The sequence below is a fragment of the Anopheles coustani genome, unplaced genomic scaffold (genome assembly GCF_943734705.1).
Source record: "Anopheles coustani unplaced genomic scaffold, idAnoCousDA_361_x.2 U_13, whole genome shotgun sequence".
NCBI classification, from domain to species: domain Eukaryota; kingdom Metazoa; phylum Arthropoda; class Insecta; order Diptera; family Culicidae; genus Anopheles; species Anopheles coustani.
Genome location: NW_026525226.1, coordinates 54,667 through 75,213, shown reverse-complemented (window position 1 = coordinate 75,213; position 20,547 = coordinate 54,667). Strand labels below are relative to the sequence as shown.

The 20,547-nt window shown below is 40.8% G+C and overlaps 1 protein-coding gene across 1 annotated transcript; it reads right to left on the bottom strand.

Moving 5' to 3' along the window:
* Window positions 1–403: 403 nt before the first annotated feature.
* On the bottom strand, window positions 404–4,963 carry LOC131271132 (uncharacterized; the record flags this gene model as incomplete). The annotated part of the gene is made up of 1 exon (XM_058272518.1): window positions 404–4,963. A coding segment is annotated over exon 1 (4,560 nt), but the record flags the coding sequence as incomplete, so codon positions are not given.
* Window positions 4,964–20,547: the final 15,584 nt, after the last annotated feature.

Below are 20,547 nucleotides of genomic sequence, written 5' to 3'. Positions count from 1 at the left end.
TAGGTTGGATGAATTCTGTCATCAGGCGCTCTTGATCCACTGCTGCCATCGCTTCCCGTAGCTCACGTGAGGCTCCTACGAAGTTTGTGCCTCGATCACTGATGAACTCGAGAGGCATTCCCTTCCTCGTGATAAAGTTGCGGATCGCAAATATGCAGGAATCTGTAGAGAGGCTATGTGCGATTTCGATGTGGATCCCTCGCGTTGTCAGGCACGTAAATATGACTCCCCACCGTTTTTCAGCTCTTCTCCCCACTGAGACTAGCATCGGACCGAAGTAGTCAATTCCGGTGTACGAGAACGGTCGCTGAAATGCTGCTAGTCGCTGGGGCGGCAGATTTCCCATTGCGGGGTTTTGAGGGAGCGCACACTTTACCTTGCAGTATTGGCATCGGTGCCTTACCTGGTTGTACGTGGCCTTGAGCTGCGGGATGTGATACTTAAGGCGGACCTCATTGACGACTGTTTGGTGATTGGCGTGCTTGTACTTGCTGTGGTAACTGTGAATCAGCAGTTCAGTGACGTAGTGCCGTCGGGGGAGAATTATGGGGCGCTTGGTATCCTCGCCGACCCATACACATTTCTCGATCCTGCCTTTGATGCGTAGCACTCCATTCACATCCAGCATCGGGCTTAGCTTATACAGCGGGCTCGATTTCTGCAGTGGTCGCTTCCAAGGGTGCTTCACACATTCTTTACTGCTGAGTACATGTATCTCGTCGGCATACTCAGATCTTTGTACATCTCGATAAATTGCGTTTTCTGCACGCTCCAGCTCTTCATGCGTCAGGCTATCAAGTTGCTTATGCTCTTTGGCTATGCCCTTCCTGCAATTTCCCAAAAAGCGGTATACATAAGCTACCGCCCTTAGTAGCCGTTGCCACTTTGAGAATCTGGTGAACTCGATATTTGGCGTCGTGACCGTGTGATGTAGCAGGCTATGTCGAATCTCCTCGCTTGTCTCTCCGGGTTTTTGTTCGACTATGGGCCACTGATCCTTTGGTTCCCATAGGAAATCAGGCCCACGGAACCACCTACTCGAGGGGCTGAGGTCTGGTGGCTTTTGCCATTTTGTTCCTTCGTCCGCTACGTTGAGCCGTGTAGATAGCCAGTTCCACTCTTCCGGGTTTGTAGTATCTAGTAGCTCACTGACCCTAACTGCCACGAACTGGCTGTATCGGCGATGGTCGGATAGCAACCAACTCATAACGGTGCGCGAATCCGTCCAGAGGAATCGGTGAGTTATAGCAATTCGGTGGGATAACTGTATCGTCTCTGCTAAGCGGGCACCTATGACTGCGGCCTGAAGTTCGAGTCGTGGGATGGAAACGAACGTAATAGGGGCCACCTTCGTCTTTGAGCCTACTAGGGCGCACTCGATCACACCGTTTTCCTCGAATCGTAGGTAGGCGACGGCTGATGCCCCATTTTCACTGGCGTCGCAGAACATGTGGAGCTCTACTCTTTCTGCGTTGGCCGTCGTCTTACTCCGATAACACCTTGGGACGCTGACTCTTTGAACATTGGGCAACGCGGTTACCCAGATTTGCCACTTAACGGCGAGGTGTCCGATAACCTCGTCATCCCATGGGCTCTTAGCGCGCCAAAGCTCCTGTAGAAGTATCTTCAGATACATGAGGAAGTTTCCTATTAGCCCCAAGGGATCATAAATTGCCATAAGCGTTTTTAGTACTATCCTCTTCGTAGGTGCTCGCTCACCAAGCAACACTCGTGGATCGTACCTCGGGGATATTTTAAACGTAAACACGTCCGTCGCTGTGTTCCACCACATTCCAAGGACCTTTTCCGTCGTCATTTCGCTCTCGACAGGAATGTCCACTCCGTTGTTCTCGTTGCCATTCAATAATATTTTCACCATGGTGGAATTGGACAGCCAATTCCGTATCTCAAACCCGCCTTGGGAGTGTATATACTGGACGTCACGGGCTAGATTTATGGCTTCTTGCTCTGTTTCTACGCTCGCGAGCATGTCGTCCACGTAATGCTCGTACTTTATACACTCCACAGCTTTGGGTAGTGTAGCCTCGAACCTTTCCGCATTTACGTTCTTGACGTAGTGCGCGGTGCTGGGTGAACACGCGGCACCGAATGTCATCACTTGTAGTACGTAATGCTGTGGGTCGCTACCGAGTTTCCCGTCGTTCCATAAGAACATTTGGCTGCGCTGGTCGCGAGGGTTCATGTCTACCTGGAAGAACATCTCGCGGATATCTCCCGTCACTGCCACCTTGTACTCTCTGAACTTAAACAGGACCATGAGTAGACTCACCAATTGGTCCGGGCCGGTGAGTAGCATGGAGTTTAGGCTTACTCCGTTCGCCTTTGCCGCCGCATCGAACACTACTCGAATCTTCCCAGGCTTATTCGGATTGGTCACCGGGAAGATCGGCAGGTACCAGTCGTTTGGCGTTCGAGTAACCTGCTCCTCGGGAGTGAGCTTTCTGACGTACCCTTTCTGCTCGTACTCCACGATCTTGTTGTGCATTGCTTTAGCCAGGTCGGGATCTCTTCGCAATTTTCTTTCGAGACACTCGTGTCGCTTTAGGGCCATTGCTCGGCTATCAGGCAACTTAACATCCTCGTACTTCCACAGCAGACCAGCCTCATAGCGATTATCCTTTAAGTGAACGCTGGTTCCAAGCAACATCAGCGCGCGTTCCTCATCCCGCGAACGTAAACTTGTAGTCGGTCGGTATATTCCAAGTGACTCTAGCGTGAAGTAGTCTTTCAATGCCATGTTTATTCTATCATCTCTTTCTTTGTTACACGGACAGATGTGGGCATTTACCGATGCCATCTTTACCTCTTTAGAGCCGGACTGTTTGTATGGCCCATACAACACCCAACCGAGACGAGTTTTTGAAGCGGCTGGTTCGTTCGGCTCTCGTTCCACGGTTCTCAGCGCCTGTCCAACGAAAATGTTGTCGACCCCGATAAGGATTCGTGGAGCCTTGGCGGTGTACCCACGCAGCGGAAGTCCCTTGAGGTACTCGTACTCCTCGCTTATGACCGAGGGCGCAACCGACTGCTTCCTCAGACTTAAGCTGGCAACGGTGTGTACTGAGTGAAGGTCGAAAATTGCCGAACTTTCAACTCCGGAGATTTTTAGTGACACTTCAACCGATTGCTCCTCTCGACGTCCTTGGTTTCCCGTCCAGGAGATACAGAGCGGACGGGGTTGTCCGACAAGACCCAGCTCTTCCACCAACGAGTGGTCCATAAAGGTCGCCGTCGAACTGTCATCCAACAGTGCGAGCGTATTGATGGTTCTACCCTTTCCGTGCAGCGTCACGGGGATGTATTTGAGGAGCACACCATCATACGGACCAACGTGGAGGTTGCAGCTCATCGTTTTCTCGGCGGCTCTGCCCGACTGGCGTTCTCGTACAAAATCCTCGTCGTGGAGCAGCTTGTTGTGCCGTCGGTTACACCCGTTCACACCGCACAACACATCCACACGACAGTAACGCGGATGTTTCTTCAGGCAGGTTCTGCACACGGCGTGGGTCTTGATGTGCCGCCATCTCGAATTGACGTCCATGCCGAGAAATTTGCCGCACTCTGCCAGACTGGAACACTTCCCTGAACACGCGGAACAGGGTTCCCCATGATTTACGGTGACGGGCTCTGCAGACTGACCTGAGACATGGACGTTTACGTTAGCGTACTTACGCGGGTGGCCTGAGCGACCACCACCTTCGCGTTGTAAGTCCCGGGAGATTGGCTTAACACCCTGGCAAGCTGCGCTGACTAGCTCCTTCATCCAATCGTTGAAGGCCAACAGTGTTGCCCCCCCGTTGATGTTCCGTTGGTAAAACCAGTTCAGCCTCACCGTCGGTGGCAGCTTCTCCACCAGCTCGTTCAACAGCGATCCTCCGCTGAGATACTCCTGTAGACCGCAGCTCTTCATCGCCGCACACAGGTTCCTGACCGCGACACCGTAATCGACCAGGGTGTCAAATCGGTCGTCCTTTGGTGGTGGCATCCGTCGAATTTTGGTCATCAACGACTCCACAATGAGCTCCGGGCGGCCATAGCACTCTGTCAGGATGTCGATTGCCTCCGGTACGCTTGACGGATGGTATAAGCAACTTTCCACGGCGTCCCGTGCCTTCCCCTTAAGGCACTGCTGAAGTCGAAGTAAGTTCTCCTCGTTGGTGTACCCGCAGATGGCCGTAGAGTGTTTATAATTGGCAATAAACACCGACCACTCCTGCGGGTCCCCGGAGAACGTTGGCAACTCTCGGCTCGTGCACTTTCTTGCCGAAAGTTGGCTTTGGTTCAGCAGCTCGAAGCTTTCGGAGTGGCTTCCGTTTACTGCTGGTTCCGGCTGCCTCGCAGTGACGCGCGTAGGCTGCCGGAGTGAGGCGTGAAGTAGGCGTCGTTTTTCCTCCTGCCGACGCTTTTCGCACTCCTCTATGACGCGCAATTTTTCTTCGAGCATTCGTTGCTCACACTGCTCGTCGATCCGTTTGAATTCCGCTTCCAGCGCTACATTGGAGTGTGCGGCTGCAGCACTTAAACCGCGATGGCGGATCTGTTCGTGATGGCGCACTTTCTCTAGTATGCCGCCATGCTCGCCTGGCGCGCTTCGCGCGCGCGCATCTTCACATTCAACGTCCATCGCTCTGTATTCGTCGTCGAGCTCATCTGCGATAGACGACGCTGAGTCAATGACGATGTCGCCAAGCTCCTTCATCACGGCTGCTAGCTCACGCTTGGCGTACCGAGCTCTCCGCACTAACTCGTCCACTTCGCTCACGGATGACCCTCTTGACGTTGGCCTTTCCGTGGCGGGCCGCATGATCGTTGAGCTGGCCAACGGGTCCGAAGTGGCCGGCTGCACACTTCTCCTGCTTGGTGGCCTCTCGGTGGCGGGCGGATGCTGCTCCTGCCCTGTACCAACGAGCTCCTCGGTGCGCGGGGCCACTGGACGGAACATCACTTATCACGTAGGTTCGTAACACGATCCGCGAATGATCCTTCTGGTCACTATGCGACTCAATCGCGTTTACCTCGAACGGCGAATGTTCCTGGGTGTAGTCGCGACTCAATCGCGTGAACTTATCACCTCTCGTTCGGCGGAAAACACTCGCGGGTTCACTTATTACTTATCCCGTTCAACGGGAACCACTACGCGCGTTTTTTAAAAAAATGTGAACGATGCCCCCAACCGTATATTAACAACGCTACTTTGTGTTGCAAGCGTTTTAAAAAACGCGGTGTTTATTCGGGCTATCTTCACAGTCGAATCAAGAAAAGGGACCGCTTCCCTTCGTATCTTATATTTATACTCTCCGTATCGCGATGGCCGTTTCGCGATGGCCGGTTCATTTTCAAAATGCCCATCGGGGCCATCATGCGCGCATCTTGATCGGGCGAAATTTCGCCCAACCAAGGTAAGCAGTTAAGGAGTGTTTCTTCGACCTCTCTTACTCTATAAACCCTGCCTGTCACTGCCTGTCACTATTGTTTACTACTCGATTCCACTACCGCGTGGATACCAATCTAGTTTAAAAGTCGTCGGCCAGTGTTACTTTGTAACAAGGTGCTTAAGGTAACTTTAAAGAGAATGAGACGATGCAAAATGAGGTTTAGAAGGTGCTTAAAGTGACTTTAAAGAGAATGAGACGATGGTGTTTAGAAGGTGCTTAAAGTGACTTTAAAGAGAATGAGACGATGCAAAATGAGGTTTAGAAGGTGCTTAAAGTGACTTTAAAGAGAATGAGACGATGCAAAATGGTGTTTAGAAGGTGCTTAAGGTGACTTTAAAGAGAATGAGACGATGCAAAATGGTCTTTAGAAGGTGCTTAAGGTGACTTTAAAGAGAATGAGACGATGCAAAATGAGGTTTAGAAGGTGCTTAAATTGACTTTAAAGAGAATGAGACGATGCAAAATGGTGTTTAGAAGGTGCTTAAGGTGACTTTAAAGAGAATGAGACGATGCAAAATGGTGTTTAGAAGGTGCTTAAGGTGACTTTAAAGAGAATGAGACGATGCAAAATGGTGTTTAGAAGGTGCTTAAGGTGACTTTAAAGAGAATGAGACGATGCAAAATGAGGTTTAGAAGGTGCTTAAAGTGACTTTAAAGAGAATGAGACGATGCAAAATGGTGTTTAGAAGGTGCTTAAAGTGACTTTAAAGAGAATGAGACGATGCAAAATGAGGTTTAGAAGGTGCTTAAGGTGACTTTAAAGAGAATGAGACGATGCAAAATGGTGTTTAGAAGGTGCTTAAAGTGACTTTAAAGAGAATGAGACGATGCAAAATGAGGTTTAGAAGGTGCTTAAAGTGACTTTAAAGAGAATGAGACGATGCAAAATGAGGTTTAGAAGGTGCTTAAAGTGACTTTAAAGAGAATGAGACGATGCAAAATGGTGTTTAGAAGGTGCTTAAGGTGACTTTAAAGAGAATAAGACGATGCAAAATGAGGTTTAGAAGGTGCTTAAAGTGACTTTAAAGAGAATGAGACGATGCAAAATGAGGTTTAGAAGGTGCTTAAATTGACTTTAAAGAGAATGAGACGATGCAAAATGGTGTTTAGAAGGTGCTTAAGGTGACTTTAAAGAGAATGAGACGATGCAAAATGAGGTTTAGAAGGTGCTTAAAGTGACTTTAAAGAGAATGAGACGATGCAAAATGGTGTTTAGAAGGTGCTTAAAGTGACTTTAAAGAGAATGAGACGATGCGAAATGGTGTTTAGAAGGTGCTTAAGGTGACTTTAAAGAGAATGAGACGATGCAAAATGAGGTTTAGAAGGTGCTTAAGGTGACTTTAAAGAGAATGAGACGATGCAAAATGAGGTTTAGAAGGTGCTTAAGGTGACTTTAAAGAGAATGAGACGATGCAAAATGAGGTTTAGAAGGTGCTTAAGGTGACTTTAAAGAGAATGAGACGATGCAAAATGGTGTTTAGAAGGTGCTTAAGGTGACTTTAAAGAGAATGAGACGATGGAAAATGAGGTTTAGAAGGTGCTTAAAGTGACTTTAAAGAGAATGAGACGATGCAAAATGAGGTTTAGAAGGTGCTTAAAGTGACTTTAAAGAGAATGAGACGATGCAAAATGAGGTTTAGAAGGTGCTTAAAGTGACTTTAAAGAGAATGAGACGATGCAAAATGAGGTTTAGAAGGTGCTTAAGGTGACTTTAAAGAGAATGAGACGATGCAAAATGAGGTTTAGAAGGTGCTTAAAGTGACTTTAAAGAGAATGAGACGATGCAAAATGGTGTTTAGAAGGTGCTTAAAGTGACTTTAAAGAGAATGAGACGATGCAAAATGGTGTTTAGAAGGTGCTTAAGGTGACTTAAAAGAGAATGAGACGATGCAAAATGGTGTTTAGAAGGTGCTTAAAGTGACTTTAAAGAGAATGAGACGATGCAAAATGAGGTTTAGAAGGTGCTTAAGGTGACTTTAAAGAGAATGAGACGATGCAAAATGAGGTTTAGAAGGTGCTTAAAGTGACTTTAAAGAGAATGAGACGATGCAAAATGGTGTTTAGAAGGTGCTTAAAGTGACTTTAAAGAGAATGAGACGATGCAAAATGAGGTTTAGAAGGTGCTTAAAGTGACTTTAAAGAGAATGAGACGATGCAAAATGGTGTTTAGAAGGTGCTTAAGGTGACTTTAAAGAGAATGAGACGATGCAAAATGAGGTTTAGAAGGTGCTTAAAGTGACTTTAAAGAGAATGAGACGATGCAAAATGGTGTTTAGAAGGTGCTTAAGGTGACTTTAAAGAGAATGAGACGATGCAAAATGGTGTTTAGAAGGTGCTTAAGGTGACTTTAAAGAGAATGAGACGATGCAAAATGAGGTTTAGAAGGTGCTTAAATTGACTTTAAAGAGAATGAGACGATGCAAAATGGTGTTTAGAAGGTGCTTAAGGTGACTTTAAAGAGAATGAGACGATGCAAAATGGTGTTTAGAAGGTGCTTAAAGTGACTTTAAAGAGAATGAGACGATGCAAAATGAGGTTTAGAAGGTGCTTAAGGTGACTTTAAAGAGAATGAGACGATGCAAAATGAGGTTTAGAAGGTGCTTAAGGTGACTTTAAAGAGAATGAGACGATGCAAAATGGTCTTTAGAAGGTGCTTAAAGTGACTTTAAAGAGAATGAGACGATGCAAAATGAGGTTTAGAAGGTGCTTAAAGTGACTTTAAAGAGAATGAGACGATGCAAAATGAGGTTTAGAAGGTGCTTAAAGTGACTCTAAAGAGAATGAGACGATGCAAAATGAGGTTTAGAAGGTGCTTAAAGTGACTTTAAAGAGAATGAGACGATGCAAAATGAGGTTTAGAAGGTGCTTAAGGTGACTTTAAAGAGAATGAGACGATGCAAAATGAGGTTAAGAAGGTGCTTAAGGTGACTTTAAAGAGAATGAGACGATGCAAAATGAGGTTTAGAAGGTGCTTAAGGTGACTTTAAAGAGAATGAGACGATGCAAAATGAGGTTTAGAAGGTGCTTAAAGTGACTTTAAAGAGAATGAGACGATGCAAAATGGTGTTAAGAAGGTGCTTAAAGTGACTTTAAAGAGAATGAGACGATGCAAAATGAGGTTTAGAAGGTGCTTAAAGTGACTTTAAAGAGAATGAGACGATGCAAAATGAGGTTTAGAAGGTGCTTAAAGTGACTTTAAAGAGAATGAGACGATGCAAAATGAGGTTTAGAAGGTGCTTAAAGTGACTTTAAAGAGAATGAGACGATGCAAAATGAGGTTTACAATGTGCTTAAAGTGACTTTAAAGAGAATGAGACGATGATAAATGAGGTTTACAATGTGCTTAAAGTGACTTTAAAGAGAATGAGACGATGATAAATGAGGTTTACAATGTGCTTAAAGTGACTTTAAAGAGAATGAGATGATGCAAAATGGTGTTTAGAAGGTGCTTAAAGTGACTTTAAAGAGAATGAGACGATGCAAAATGGTGTTTAGAAGGTGCTTAAGGTGACTTTAAAGAGAATGAGACGATGCAAAATGGTCTTTAGAAGGTGCTTAAGGTGACTTTAAAGAGAATGAGACGATGCAAAATGAGGTTTAGAAGGTGCTTAAAGTGACTTTAAAGAGAATGAGACGATGCAAAATGGTGTTTAGAAGGTGCTTAAAGTGACTTTAAAGAGAATGAGACGATGCAAAATGGTGTTTAGAAGGTGCTTAAGGTGACTTTAAAGAGAATGAGACGATGCAAAATGAGGTTTGAAAGGTGCTTAAGGTGACTTTAAAGAGAATGAGACGATGCAAAATGAGGTTTACAATGTGCTTAAAGTGACTTTAAAGAGAATGAGACGATGATAAATGAGGTTTACAATGTGCTTAAAGTGACTTTAAAGAGAATGAGACGATGATAAATGAGGTTTACAATGTGCTTAAAGTGACTTTAAAGAGAATGAGATGATGCAAAATGGTGTTTAGAAGGTGCTTAAAGTGACTTTAAAGAGAATGAGACGATGCAAAATGGTGTTTAGAAGGTACTTAAGGTGACTTTAAAGAGAATGAGACGATGCAAAATGGTCTTTAGAAGGTGCTTAAGGTGACTTTAAAGAGAATGAGACGATGCAAAATGAGGTTTAGAAGGTGCTTAAAGTGACTTTAAAGAGAATGAGACGATGCAAAATGGTGTTTAGAAGGTGCTTAAAGTGACTTTAAAGAGAATGAGACGATGCAAAATGGTGTTTAGAAGGTGCTTAAGGTGACTTTAAAGAGAATGAGACGATGCAAAATGAGGTTTGAAAGGTGCTTAAGGTGACTTTAAAGAGAATGAGACGATGCAAAATGAGGTTTAGAAGGTGCTTAAAGTGACTTTAAAGAGAATGAGACGATGCAAAATGAGGTTTAGAAGGTGCTTAAAGTGACTTTAAAGAGAATGAGACGATGCAAAATGAGGTTTAGAAGGTGCTTAAAGTGACTTTAAAGAGAATGAGACGATGCAAAATGGTGTTTAGAAGGTGCTTAAAGTGACTTTAAAGAGAATGAGACGATGCAAAATGGTCTTTAGAAGGTGCTTAAGGTGACTTTAAAGAGAATGAGACGATGCAAAATGAGGTTTAGAAGGTGCTTAAAGTGACTTTAAAGAGAATGAGACGATGCAAAATGAGGTTTAGAAGGTGCTTAAAGTGACTTTAAAGAGAATGAGACGATGCAAAATGAGGTTTAGAAGGTGCTTAAAGTGACTTTAAAGAGAATGAGACGATGCAAAATGAGGTTTAGAAGGTGCTTAAAGTGACTTTAAAGAGAATGAGACGATGCAAAATGGTGTTTAGAAGGTGCTTAAAGTGACTTTAAAGAGAATGAGACGATGCAAAATGAGGTTTAGAAGGTGCTTAAAGTGACTTTAAAGAGAATGAGACGATGCAAAATGGTGTTTAGAAGGTGCTTAAGGTGACTTTAAAGAGAATGAGACGATGCAAAATGGTCTTTAGAAGGTGCTTAAGGTGACTTTAAAGAGAATGAGACGATGCAAAATGAGGTTTAGAAGGTGCTTAAAGTGACTTTAAAGAGAATGAGACGATGCAAAATGGTGTTTAGAAGGTGCTTAAAGTGACTTTAAAGAGAATGAGACGATGCAAAATGGTGTTTAGAAGGTGCTTAAGGTGACTTTAAAGAGAATGAGACGATGCAAAATGAGGTTTAGAAGGTGCTTAAAGTGACTTTAAAGAGAATGAGACGATGCAAAATGAGGTTTACAATGTGCTTAAAGTGACTTTAAAGAGAATGAGACGATGATAAATGAGGTTTACAATGTGCTTAAAGTGACTTTAAAGAGAATGAGACGATGATAAATGAGGTTTACAATGTGCTTAAAGTGACTTTAAAGAGAATGAGATGATGCAAAATGGTGTTTAGAAGGTGCTTAAAGTGACTTTAAAGAGAATGAGACGATGCAAAATGGTGTTTAGAAGGTACTTAAGGTGACTTTAAAGAGAATGAGACGATGCAAAATGGTCTTTAGAAGGTGCTTAAGGTGACTTTAAAGAGAATGAGACGATGCAAAATGAGGTTTAGAAGGTGCTTAAAGTGACTTTAAAGAGAATGAGACGATGCAAAATGGTGTTTAGAAGGTGCTTAAAGTGACTTTAAAGAGAATGAGACGATGCAAAATGGTGTTTAGAAGGTGCTTAAGGTGACTTTAAAGAGAATGAGACGATGCAAAATGAGGTTTGAAAGGTGCTTAAGGTGACTTTAAAGAGAATGAGACGATGCAAAATGAGGTTTAGAAGGTGCTTAAAGTGACTTTAAAGAGAATGAGACGATGCAAAATGAGGTTTAGAAGGTGCTTAAAGTGACTTTAAAGAGAATGAGACGATGCAAAATGAGGTTTAGAAGGTGCTTAAAGTGACTTTAAAGAGAATGAGACGATGCAAAATGGTGTTTAGAAGGTGCTTAAAGTGACTTTAAAGAGAATGAGACGATGCAAAATGGTCTTTAGAAGGTGCTTAAGGTGACTTTAAAGAGAATGAGACGATGCAAAATGAGGTTTAGAAGGTGCTTAAAGTGACTTTAAAGAGAATGAGACGATGCAAAATGAGGTTTAGAAGGTGCTTAAAGTGACTTTAAAGAGAATGAGACGATGCAAAATGAGGTTTAGAAGGTGCTTAAAGTGACTTTAAAGAGAATGAGACGATGCAAAATGAGGTTTAGAAGGTGCTTAAAGTGACTTTAAAGAGAATGAGACGATGCAAAATGGTGTTTAGAAGGTGCTTAAAGTGACTTTAAAGAGAATGAGACGATGCAAAATGAGGTTTAGAAGGTGCTTAAAGTGACTTTAAAGAGAATGAGACGATGCAAAATGAGGTTTAGAAGGTGCTTAAAGTGACTTTAAAGAGAATGAGACGATGCAAAATGGTGTTTAGAAGGTGCTTAAGGTGACTTTAAAGAGAATGAGACGATGCAAAATGGTGTTTAGAAGGTGCTTAAGGTGACTTTAAAGAGAATGAGACGATGCAAAATGGTGTTTAGAAGGTGCTTAAAGTGACTTTAAAGAGAATGAGACGATGCAAAATGGTCTTTAGAAGGTGCTTAAGGTGACTTTAAAGAGAATGAGACGATGCAAAATGAGGTTTAGAAGGTGCTTAAAGTGACTTTAAAGAGAATGAGACGATGCAAAATGAGGTTTAGAAGGTGCTTAAAGTGACTTTAAAGAGAATGAGACGATGCAAAATGGTGTTTAGAAGGTGCTTAAAGTGACTTTAAAGAGAATGAGACGATGCAAAATGGTGTTTAGAAGGTGCTTAAGGTGACTTTAAAGAGAATGAGACGATGCAAAATGAGGTTTAGAAGGTGCTTAAAGTGACTTTAAAGAGAATGAGACGATGCAAAATGGTGTTTAGAAGGTGCTTAAAGTGACTTTAAAGAGAATGAGACGATGCAAAATGGTCTTTAGAAGGTGCTTAAGGTGACTTTAAAGAGAATGAGACGATGCAAAATGAGGTTTAGAAGGTGCTTAAAGTGACTTTAAAGAGAATGAGACGATGCAAAATGAGGTTTAGAAGGTGCTTAAAGTGACTTTAAAGAGAATGAGACGATGCAAAATGGTGTTTAGAAGGTGCTTAAAGTGACTTTAAAGAGAATGAGACGATGCAAAATGAGGTTTAGAAGGTGCTTAAAGTGACTTTAAAGAGAATGAGACGATGCAAAATGAGGTTTAGAAGGTGCTTAAAGTGACTTTAAAGAGAATGAGACGATGCAAAATGGTGTTTAGAAGGTGCTTAAAGTGACTTTAAAGAGAATGAGACGATGCAAAATGGTCTTTAGAAGGTGCTTAAGGTGACTTTAAAGAGAATGAGACGATGCAAAATGAGGTTTAGAAGGTGCTTAAAGTGACTTTAAAGAGAATGAGACGATGCAAAATGAGGTTTAGAAGGTGCTTAAAGTGACTTTAAAGAGAATGAGACGATGCAAAATGGTGTTTAGAAGGTGCTTAAAGTGACTTTAAAGAGAATGAGACGATGCAAAATGGTGTTTAGAAGGTGCTTAAGGTGACTTTAAAGAGAATGAGACGATGCAAAATGGTGTTTAGAAGGTGCTTAAGGTGACTTTAAAGAGAATGAGACGATGCAAAATGGTGTTTAGAAGGTGCTTAAGGTGACTTTAAAGAGAATGAGACGATGCAAAATGAGGTTTAGAAGGTGCTTAAAGTGACTTTAAAGAGAATGAGACGATGCAAAATGGTGTTTAGAAGGTGCTTAAAGTGACTTTAAAGAGAATGAGACGATGCAAAATGAGGTTTAGAAGGTGCTTAAAGTGACTTTAAAGAGAATGAGACGATGCAAAATGGTGTTTAGAAGGTGCTTAAGGTGACTTTAAAGAGAATGAGACGATGCAAAATGAGGTTTAGAAGGTGCTTAAAGTGACTTTAAAGAGAATGAGACGATGCAAAATGGTGTTTAGAAGGTGCTTAAGGTGACTTTAAAGAGAATGAGACGATGCAAAATGAGGTTTAGAAGGTGCTTAAAGTGACTTTAAAGAGAATGAGACGATGCAAAATGAGGTTTAGAAGGTGCTTAAAGTGACTTTAAAGAGAATGAGACGATGCAAAATGAGGTTTAGAAGGTGCTTAAAGTGACTTTAAAGAGAATGAGACGATGCAAAATGAGGTTTAGAAGGTGCTTAAGGTGACTTTAAAGAGAATGAGACGATGCAAAATGAGGTTTAGAAGGTGCTTAAAGTGACTTTTAAGAGAATGAGACGATGCAAAATGAGGTTTAGAAGGTGCTTAAAGTGACTTTAAAGAGAATGAGACGATGCAAAATGGTGTTTAGAAGGTGCTTAAGGTGACTTTAAAGAGAATGAGACGATGCAAAATGAGGTTTAGAAGGTGCTTAAAGTGACTTTAAAGAGAATGAGACGATGCAAAATGAGGTTTAGAAGGTGCTTAAGGTGACTTTAAAGAGAATGAGACGATGCAAAATGAGGTTTAGAAGGTGCTTAAAGTGACTTTAAAGAGAATGAGACGATGCAAAATGAGGTTTAGAAGGTGCTTAAAGTGACTTTAAAGAGAATGAGACGATGCAAAATGAGGTTTAGAAGGTGCTTAAGGTGACTTTAAAGAGAATGAGACGATGCAAAATGAGGTTTAGAAGGTGCTTAAAGTGACTTTAAAGAGAATGAGACGATGCAAAATGAGGTTTAGAAGGTGCTTAAGGTGACTTTAAAGAGAATGAGACGATGCAAAATGGTGTTTAGAAGGTGCTTAAAGTGACGTTAAAGAGAATGAGACGATGCAAAATGAGGTTTAGAAGGTGCTTAAGGTGACTTTAAAGAGAATGAGACGATGCAAAATGAGGTTTAGAAGGTGCTTAAGGTGACTTTAAAGAGAATGAGACGATGCAAAATGGTGTTTAGAAGGTACTTAAGGTGACTTTAAAGAGAATGAGACGATGCAAAATTCTGTTTAGAAGGTGCTTAAAGTGACTTTAAAGAGAATGAGACGATGCAAAATGAGGTTTAGAAGGTGCTTAAAGTGACTTTAAAGAGAATGAGACGATGCAAAATGAGGTTTAGAAGGTGCTTAAAGTGACTTTAAAGAGAATGAGACGATGCAAAATGAGGTTTAGAAGGTGCTTAAAGTGACTTTAAAGAGAATGAGACGATGCAAAATGGTGTTTAGAAGGTGCTTAAAGTGACTTTAAAGAGAATGAGACGATGCAAAATGGTGTTTAGAAGGTGCTTAAGGTGACTTTAAAGAGAATGAGACGATGCAAAATGAGGTTTAGAAGGTGCTTAAAGTGACTTTAAAGAGAATGAGACGATGCAAAATGAGGTTTAGAAGGTGCTTAAAGTGACTTTAAAGAGAATGAGACGATGCAAAATGGTGTTTAGAAGGTGCTTAAAGTGACTTTAAAGAGAATGAGACGATGCAAAATGGTGTTTAGAAGGTGCTTAAGGTGACTTTAAAGAGAATGAGACGATGCAAAATGAGGTTTAGAAGGTGCTTAAAGTGACTTTAAAGAGAATGAGACGATGCAAAATGAGGTTTAGAAGGTGCTTAAAGTGACTTTAAAGAGAATGAGACGATGCAAAATGGTGTTTAGAAGGTGCTTAAGGTGACTTTAAAGAGAATGAGACGATGCAAAATGAGGTTTAGAAGGTGCTTAAAGTGACTTTAAAGAGAATGAGACGATGCAAAATGAGGTTTAGAAGGTGCTTAAAGTGACTTTAAAGAGAATGAGACGATGCAAAATGGTGTTTAGAAGGTGCTTAAAGTGACTTTAAAGAGAATGAGACGATGCAAAATGAGGTTTAGAAGGTGCTTAAAGTGACTTTAAAGAGAATGAGACGATGCAAAATGAGGTTTAGAAGGTGCTTAAAGTGACTTTAAAGAGAATGAGACGATGCAAAATGAGGTTTAGAAGGTGCTTAAAGTGACTTTAAAGAGAATGAGACGATGCAAAATGGTGTTTAGAAGGTGCTTAAAGTGACTTTAAAGAGAATGAGACGATGCAAAATGGTGTTTAGAAGGTGCTTAAGGTGACTTTAAAGAGAATGAGACGATGCAAAATGAGGTTTAGAAGGTGCTTAAAGTGACTTTAAAGAGAATGAGACGATGCAAAATGGTGTTTAGAAGGTGCTTAAGGTGACTTTAAAGAGAATGAGACGATGCAAAATGAGGTTTAGAAGGTGCTTAAAGTGACTTTAAAGAGAATGAGACGATGCAAAATGGTGTTTAGAAGGTGCTTAAGGTGACTTTAAAGAGAATGAGACGATGCAAAATGAGGTTTAGAAGGTGCTTAAAGTGACTTTAAAGAGAATGAGACGATGCAAAATGGTCTTTAGAAGGTGCTTAAAGTGACTTTAAAGAGAATGTGACGATGCAAAATGGTCTTTAGAAGGTGCTTAAGGTGACTTTAAAGAGAATGAGACGATGCAAAATGAGGTTTAGAAGGTGCTTAAAGTGACTTTAAAGAGAATGAGACGATGCAAAATGAGGTTTAGAAGGTGCTTAAAGTGACTTTAAAGAGAATGAGACGATGCAAAATGGTGTTTAGAAGGTGCTTAAAGTGACTTTAAAGAGAATGAGACGATGCAAAATGGTGTTTAGAAGGTGCTTAAGGTGACTTTAAAGAGAATGAGACGATGCAAAATGAGGTTTAGAAGGTGCTTAAAGTGACTTTAAAGAGAATGAGACGATGCAAAATGGTGTTTAGAAGGTGCTTAAAGTGACTTTAAAGAGAATGAGACGATGCAAAATGAGGTTTAGAAGGTGCTTAAAGTGACTTTAAAGAGAATGAGACGATGCAAAATGGTGTTTAGAAGGTGCTTAAAGTGACATTAAAGATAATGAGACGATGCAAAATGGTGTTTAGAAGGTGCTTAAGGTGACTTTAAAGCGAATGAGACGATGCAAAATGAGGTTTAGAAGGTGCTTAAAGTGACTTTAAAGAGAATGAGACGATGCAAAATGGTGTTTAGAAGGTGCTTAAGGTGACTTTAAAGAGAATGAGACGATGCAAAATGAGGTTTAGAAGGTGCTTAAAGTGACTTTAAAGAGAATGAGACGATGCAAAATGGTGTTTAGAAGGTGCTTAAGGTGACTTTAAAGAGAATGAGACGATGCAAAATGAGGTTTAGAAGGTGCTTAAAGTGACTTTAAAGAGAATGAGACGATGCAAAATGGTGTTTAGAAGGTGCTTAAAGTGACTTTAAAGAGAATGAGACGATGCAAAATAGTGTTTAGAAGGTGCTTAAAGTGACTTTAAAGAGAATGAGACGATGCAAAATGAGGTTTAGAAGGTGCTTAAGGTGACTTTAAAGAGAATGAGACGATGCAAAATGAGGTTTAGAAGGTGCTTAAGGTGACTTTAAAGAGAATGAGACGATGCAAAATGAGGTTTAGAAGGTGCTTAAAGTGACTTTAAAGAGAATGAGACGATGCAAAATGGTGTTTAGAAGGTGCTTAAAGTGACTTTAAAGAGAATGAGACGATGCAAAATGGTCTTTAGAAGGTGCTTAAGGTGACTTTAAAGAGAATGAGACGATGCAAAATGAGGTTTAGAAGGTGCTTAAAGTGACTTTAAAGAGAATGAGACGATGCAAAATGAGGTTTAGAAGGTGCTTAAAGTGACTTTAAAGAGAATGAGACGATGCAAAATGGTGTTTAGAAGGTGCTTAAAGTGACTTTAAAGAGAATGAGACGATGCAAAATGGTCTTTAGAAGGTGCTTAAGGTGACTTTAAAGAGAATGAGACGATGCAAAATGAGGTTTAGAAGGTGCTTAAAGTGACTTTAAAGAGAATGAGACGATGCAAAATGAGGTTTAGAAGGTGCTTAAAGTGACTTTAAAGAGAATGAGACGATGCAAAATGGTGTTTAGAAGGTGCTTAAAGTGACTTTAAAGAGAATGAGACGATGCAAAATGGTGTTTAGAAGGTGCTTAAGGTGACTTTAAAGAGAATGAGACGATGCAAAATGGTGTTTAGAAGGTGCTTAAGGTGACTTTAAAGAGAATGAGACGATGCAAAATGGTGTTTAGAAGGTGCTTAAGGTGACTTTAAAGAGAATGAGACGATGCAAAATGAGGTTTAGAAGGTGCTTAAAGTGACTTTAAAGAGAATGAGACGATGCAAAATGGTGTTTAGAAGGTGCTTAAGGTGACTTTAAAGAGAATGAGACGATGCAAAATGAGGTTTAGAAGGTGCTTAAAGTGACTTTAAAGAGAATGAGACGATGCAAAATGGTGTTTAGAAGGTGCTTAAAGTGACTTTAAAGAGAATGAGACGATGCAAAATGAGGTTTAGAAGGTGCTTAAAGTGACTTTAAAGAGAATGAGACGATGCAAAATGAGGTTTAGAAGGTGCTTAAGGTGACTTTAAAGAGAATGAGACGATGCAAAATGGTGTTTAGAAGGTGCTTAAGGTGACTTTAAAGAGAATGAGACGATGCAAAATGAGGTTTAGAAGGTGCTTAAAGTGACTTTAAAGAGAATGAGACGATGCAAAATGAGGTTTAGAAGGTGCTTAAAGTGACTTTAAAGAGAATGAGACGATGCAAAATGAGGTTTAGAAGGTGCTTAAAGTGACTTTAAAGAGAATGAGACGATGCAAAATGAGGTTTAGAATTTGCTTAAGGTGACTTTAAAGAGAATGAGACGATGCAAAATGAGGTTTAGAAGGTGCTTAAAGTGACTTTAAAGAGAATGAGACGATGCAAAATGAGGTTTAGAAGGTGCTTAAAGTGACTTTAAAGAGAATGAGACGATGCAAAATGAGGTTTAGAAGGTGCTTAAAGTGACTTTAAAGAGAATGAGACGATGCAAAATGAGGTTTAGAAGGTGCTTAAAGTGACTTTAAAGAGAATGAGACGATGCAAAATGGTGTTTAGAAGGTGCTTAAAGTGACTTTAAAGAGAATGAGACGATGCAAAATGGTGTTTAGAAGGTGCTTAAGGTGACTTTAAAGAGAATGAGACGATGCAAAATGAGGTTTAGAAGGTGCTTAAGGTGACTTTAAAGAGAATGAGACGATGCAAAATGAGGTTTAGAAGGTGCTTAAAGTGACTTTAAAGAGAATGAGACGATGCAAAATGAGGTTTAGAAGGTGCTTAAAGTGACTTTAAAGAGAATGAGACGATGCAAAATGGTGTTTAGAAGGTGCTTAAGGTGACTTTAAAGAGAATGAGACGATGCAAAATGAGGTTTAGAAGGTGCTTAAAGTGACTTTAAAGAGAATGAGACGATGCAAAATGAGGTTTAGAAGGTGCTTAAGGTGACTTTAAAGAGAATGAGACGATGCAAAATGAGGTTTAGAAGGTGCTTAAAGTGACTTTAAAGAGAATGAGACGATGCAAAATGAGGTTTAGAAGGTGCTTAAAGTGACTTTAAAGAGAATGAGACGATGCAAAATGAGGTTTAGAAGGTGCTTAAGGTGACTTTAAAGAGAATGAGACGATGCAAAATGAGGTTTAGAAGGTGCTTAAAGTGACTTTAAAGAGAATGAGACGATGCAAAATGGTGTTTAGAAGGTGCTTAAGGTGACTTTAAAGAGAATGAGACGATGCAAAATGGTGTTTAGAAGGTGCTTAAAGTGACGTTAAAGAGAATGAGACGATGCAAAATGAGGTTTAGAAGGTGCTTAAGGTGACTTTAAAGAGAATGAGACGATGCAAAATGAGGTTTAGAAGGTGCTTAAGGTGACTTTAAAGAGAATGAGACGATGCAAAATGAGGTTTAGAAGGTGCTTAAAGTGACTTTAAAGAGAATGAGACGATGCAAAATGAGGTTTAGAAGGTGCTTAAAGTGACTTTAAAGAGAATGAGACGATGCAAAATGAGGTTTAGAAGGTGCTTAAAGTGACTTTAAAGAGAATGAGACGATGCAAAATGAGGTTTAGAAGGTGCTTAAAGTGACTTTAAAGAGAATGAGACGATGCAAAATGAGGTTTAGAAGGTGCTTAAAGTGACTTTAAAGAGAATGAGACGATGCAAAATGAGGTTTAGAAGGTGCTTAAAGTGACTTTAAAGAGAATGAGACGATGCAAAATGGTGTTTAGAAGGTGCTTAAAGTGACTTTAAAGAGAATGAGACGATGCAAAATGGTCTTTAGAAGGTGCTTAAGGTGACTTTAAAGAGAATGAGACGATGCAAAATGAGGTTTAGAAGGTGCTTAAAGTGACTTTAAAGAGAATGAGACGATGCAAAATGAGGTTTAGAAGGTGCTTAAAGTGACTTTAAAGAGAATGAGACGATGCAAAATGGTGTTTAGAAGGTGCTTAAAGTGACTTTAAAGAGAATGAGACGATGCAAAATGGTGTTTAGAAGGTGCTTAAGGTGACTTTAAAGAGAATGAGACGATGCAAAATGGTGTTTAGAAGGTGCTTAAGGTGACTTTAAAGAGAATGAGACGATGCAAAATGGTGTTTAGAAGGTGCTTAAGGTGACTTTAAAGAGAATGAGACGATGCAAAATGAGGTTTAGAAGGTGCTTAAAGTGACTTTAAAGAGAATGAGACGATGCAAAATGGTGTTTAGAAGGTGCTTAAAGTGACTTTAAAGAGAATGAGACGATGCAAAATGAGGTTTAGAAGGTGCTTAAAGTGACTTTAAAGAGAATGAGACGATGCAAAATGGTGTTTAGAAGGTGCTTAAGGTGACTTTAAAGAGAATGAGACGATGCAAAATGAGGTTTAGAAGGTGCTTAAAGTGACTTTAAAGAGAATGAGACGATGCAAAATGGTGTTTAGAAGGTGCTTAAGGTGACTTTAAAGAGAATGAGACGATGCAAAATGAGGTTTAGAAGGTGCTTAAAGTGACTTTAAAGAGAATGAGACGATGCAAAATGAGGTTTAGAAGGTGCTTAAGGTGACTTTAAAGAGAATGAGACGATGCAAAATGAGGTTTAGAAGGTGCTTAAAGTGACTTTAAAGAGAATGAGACGATGCAAAATGAGGTTTAGAAGGTGCTTAAAGTGACTTTAAAGAGAATGAGACGATGCAAAATGAGGTTTAGAAGGTGCTTAAAGTGACTTTAAAGAGAATGAGACGATGCAAAATGGTGTTTAGAAGGTGCTTAAAGTGACTTTAACGAGAATGAGACGATGCAAA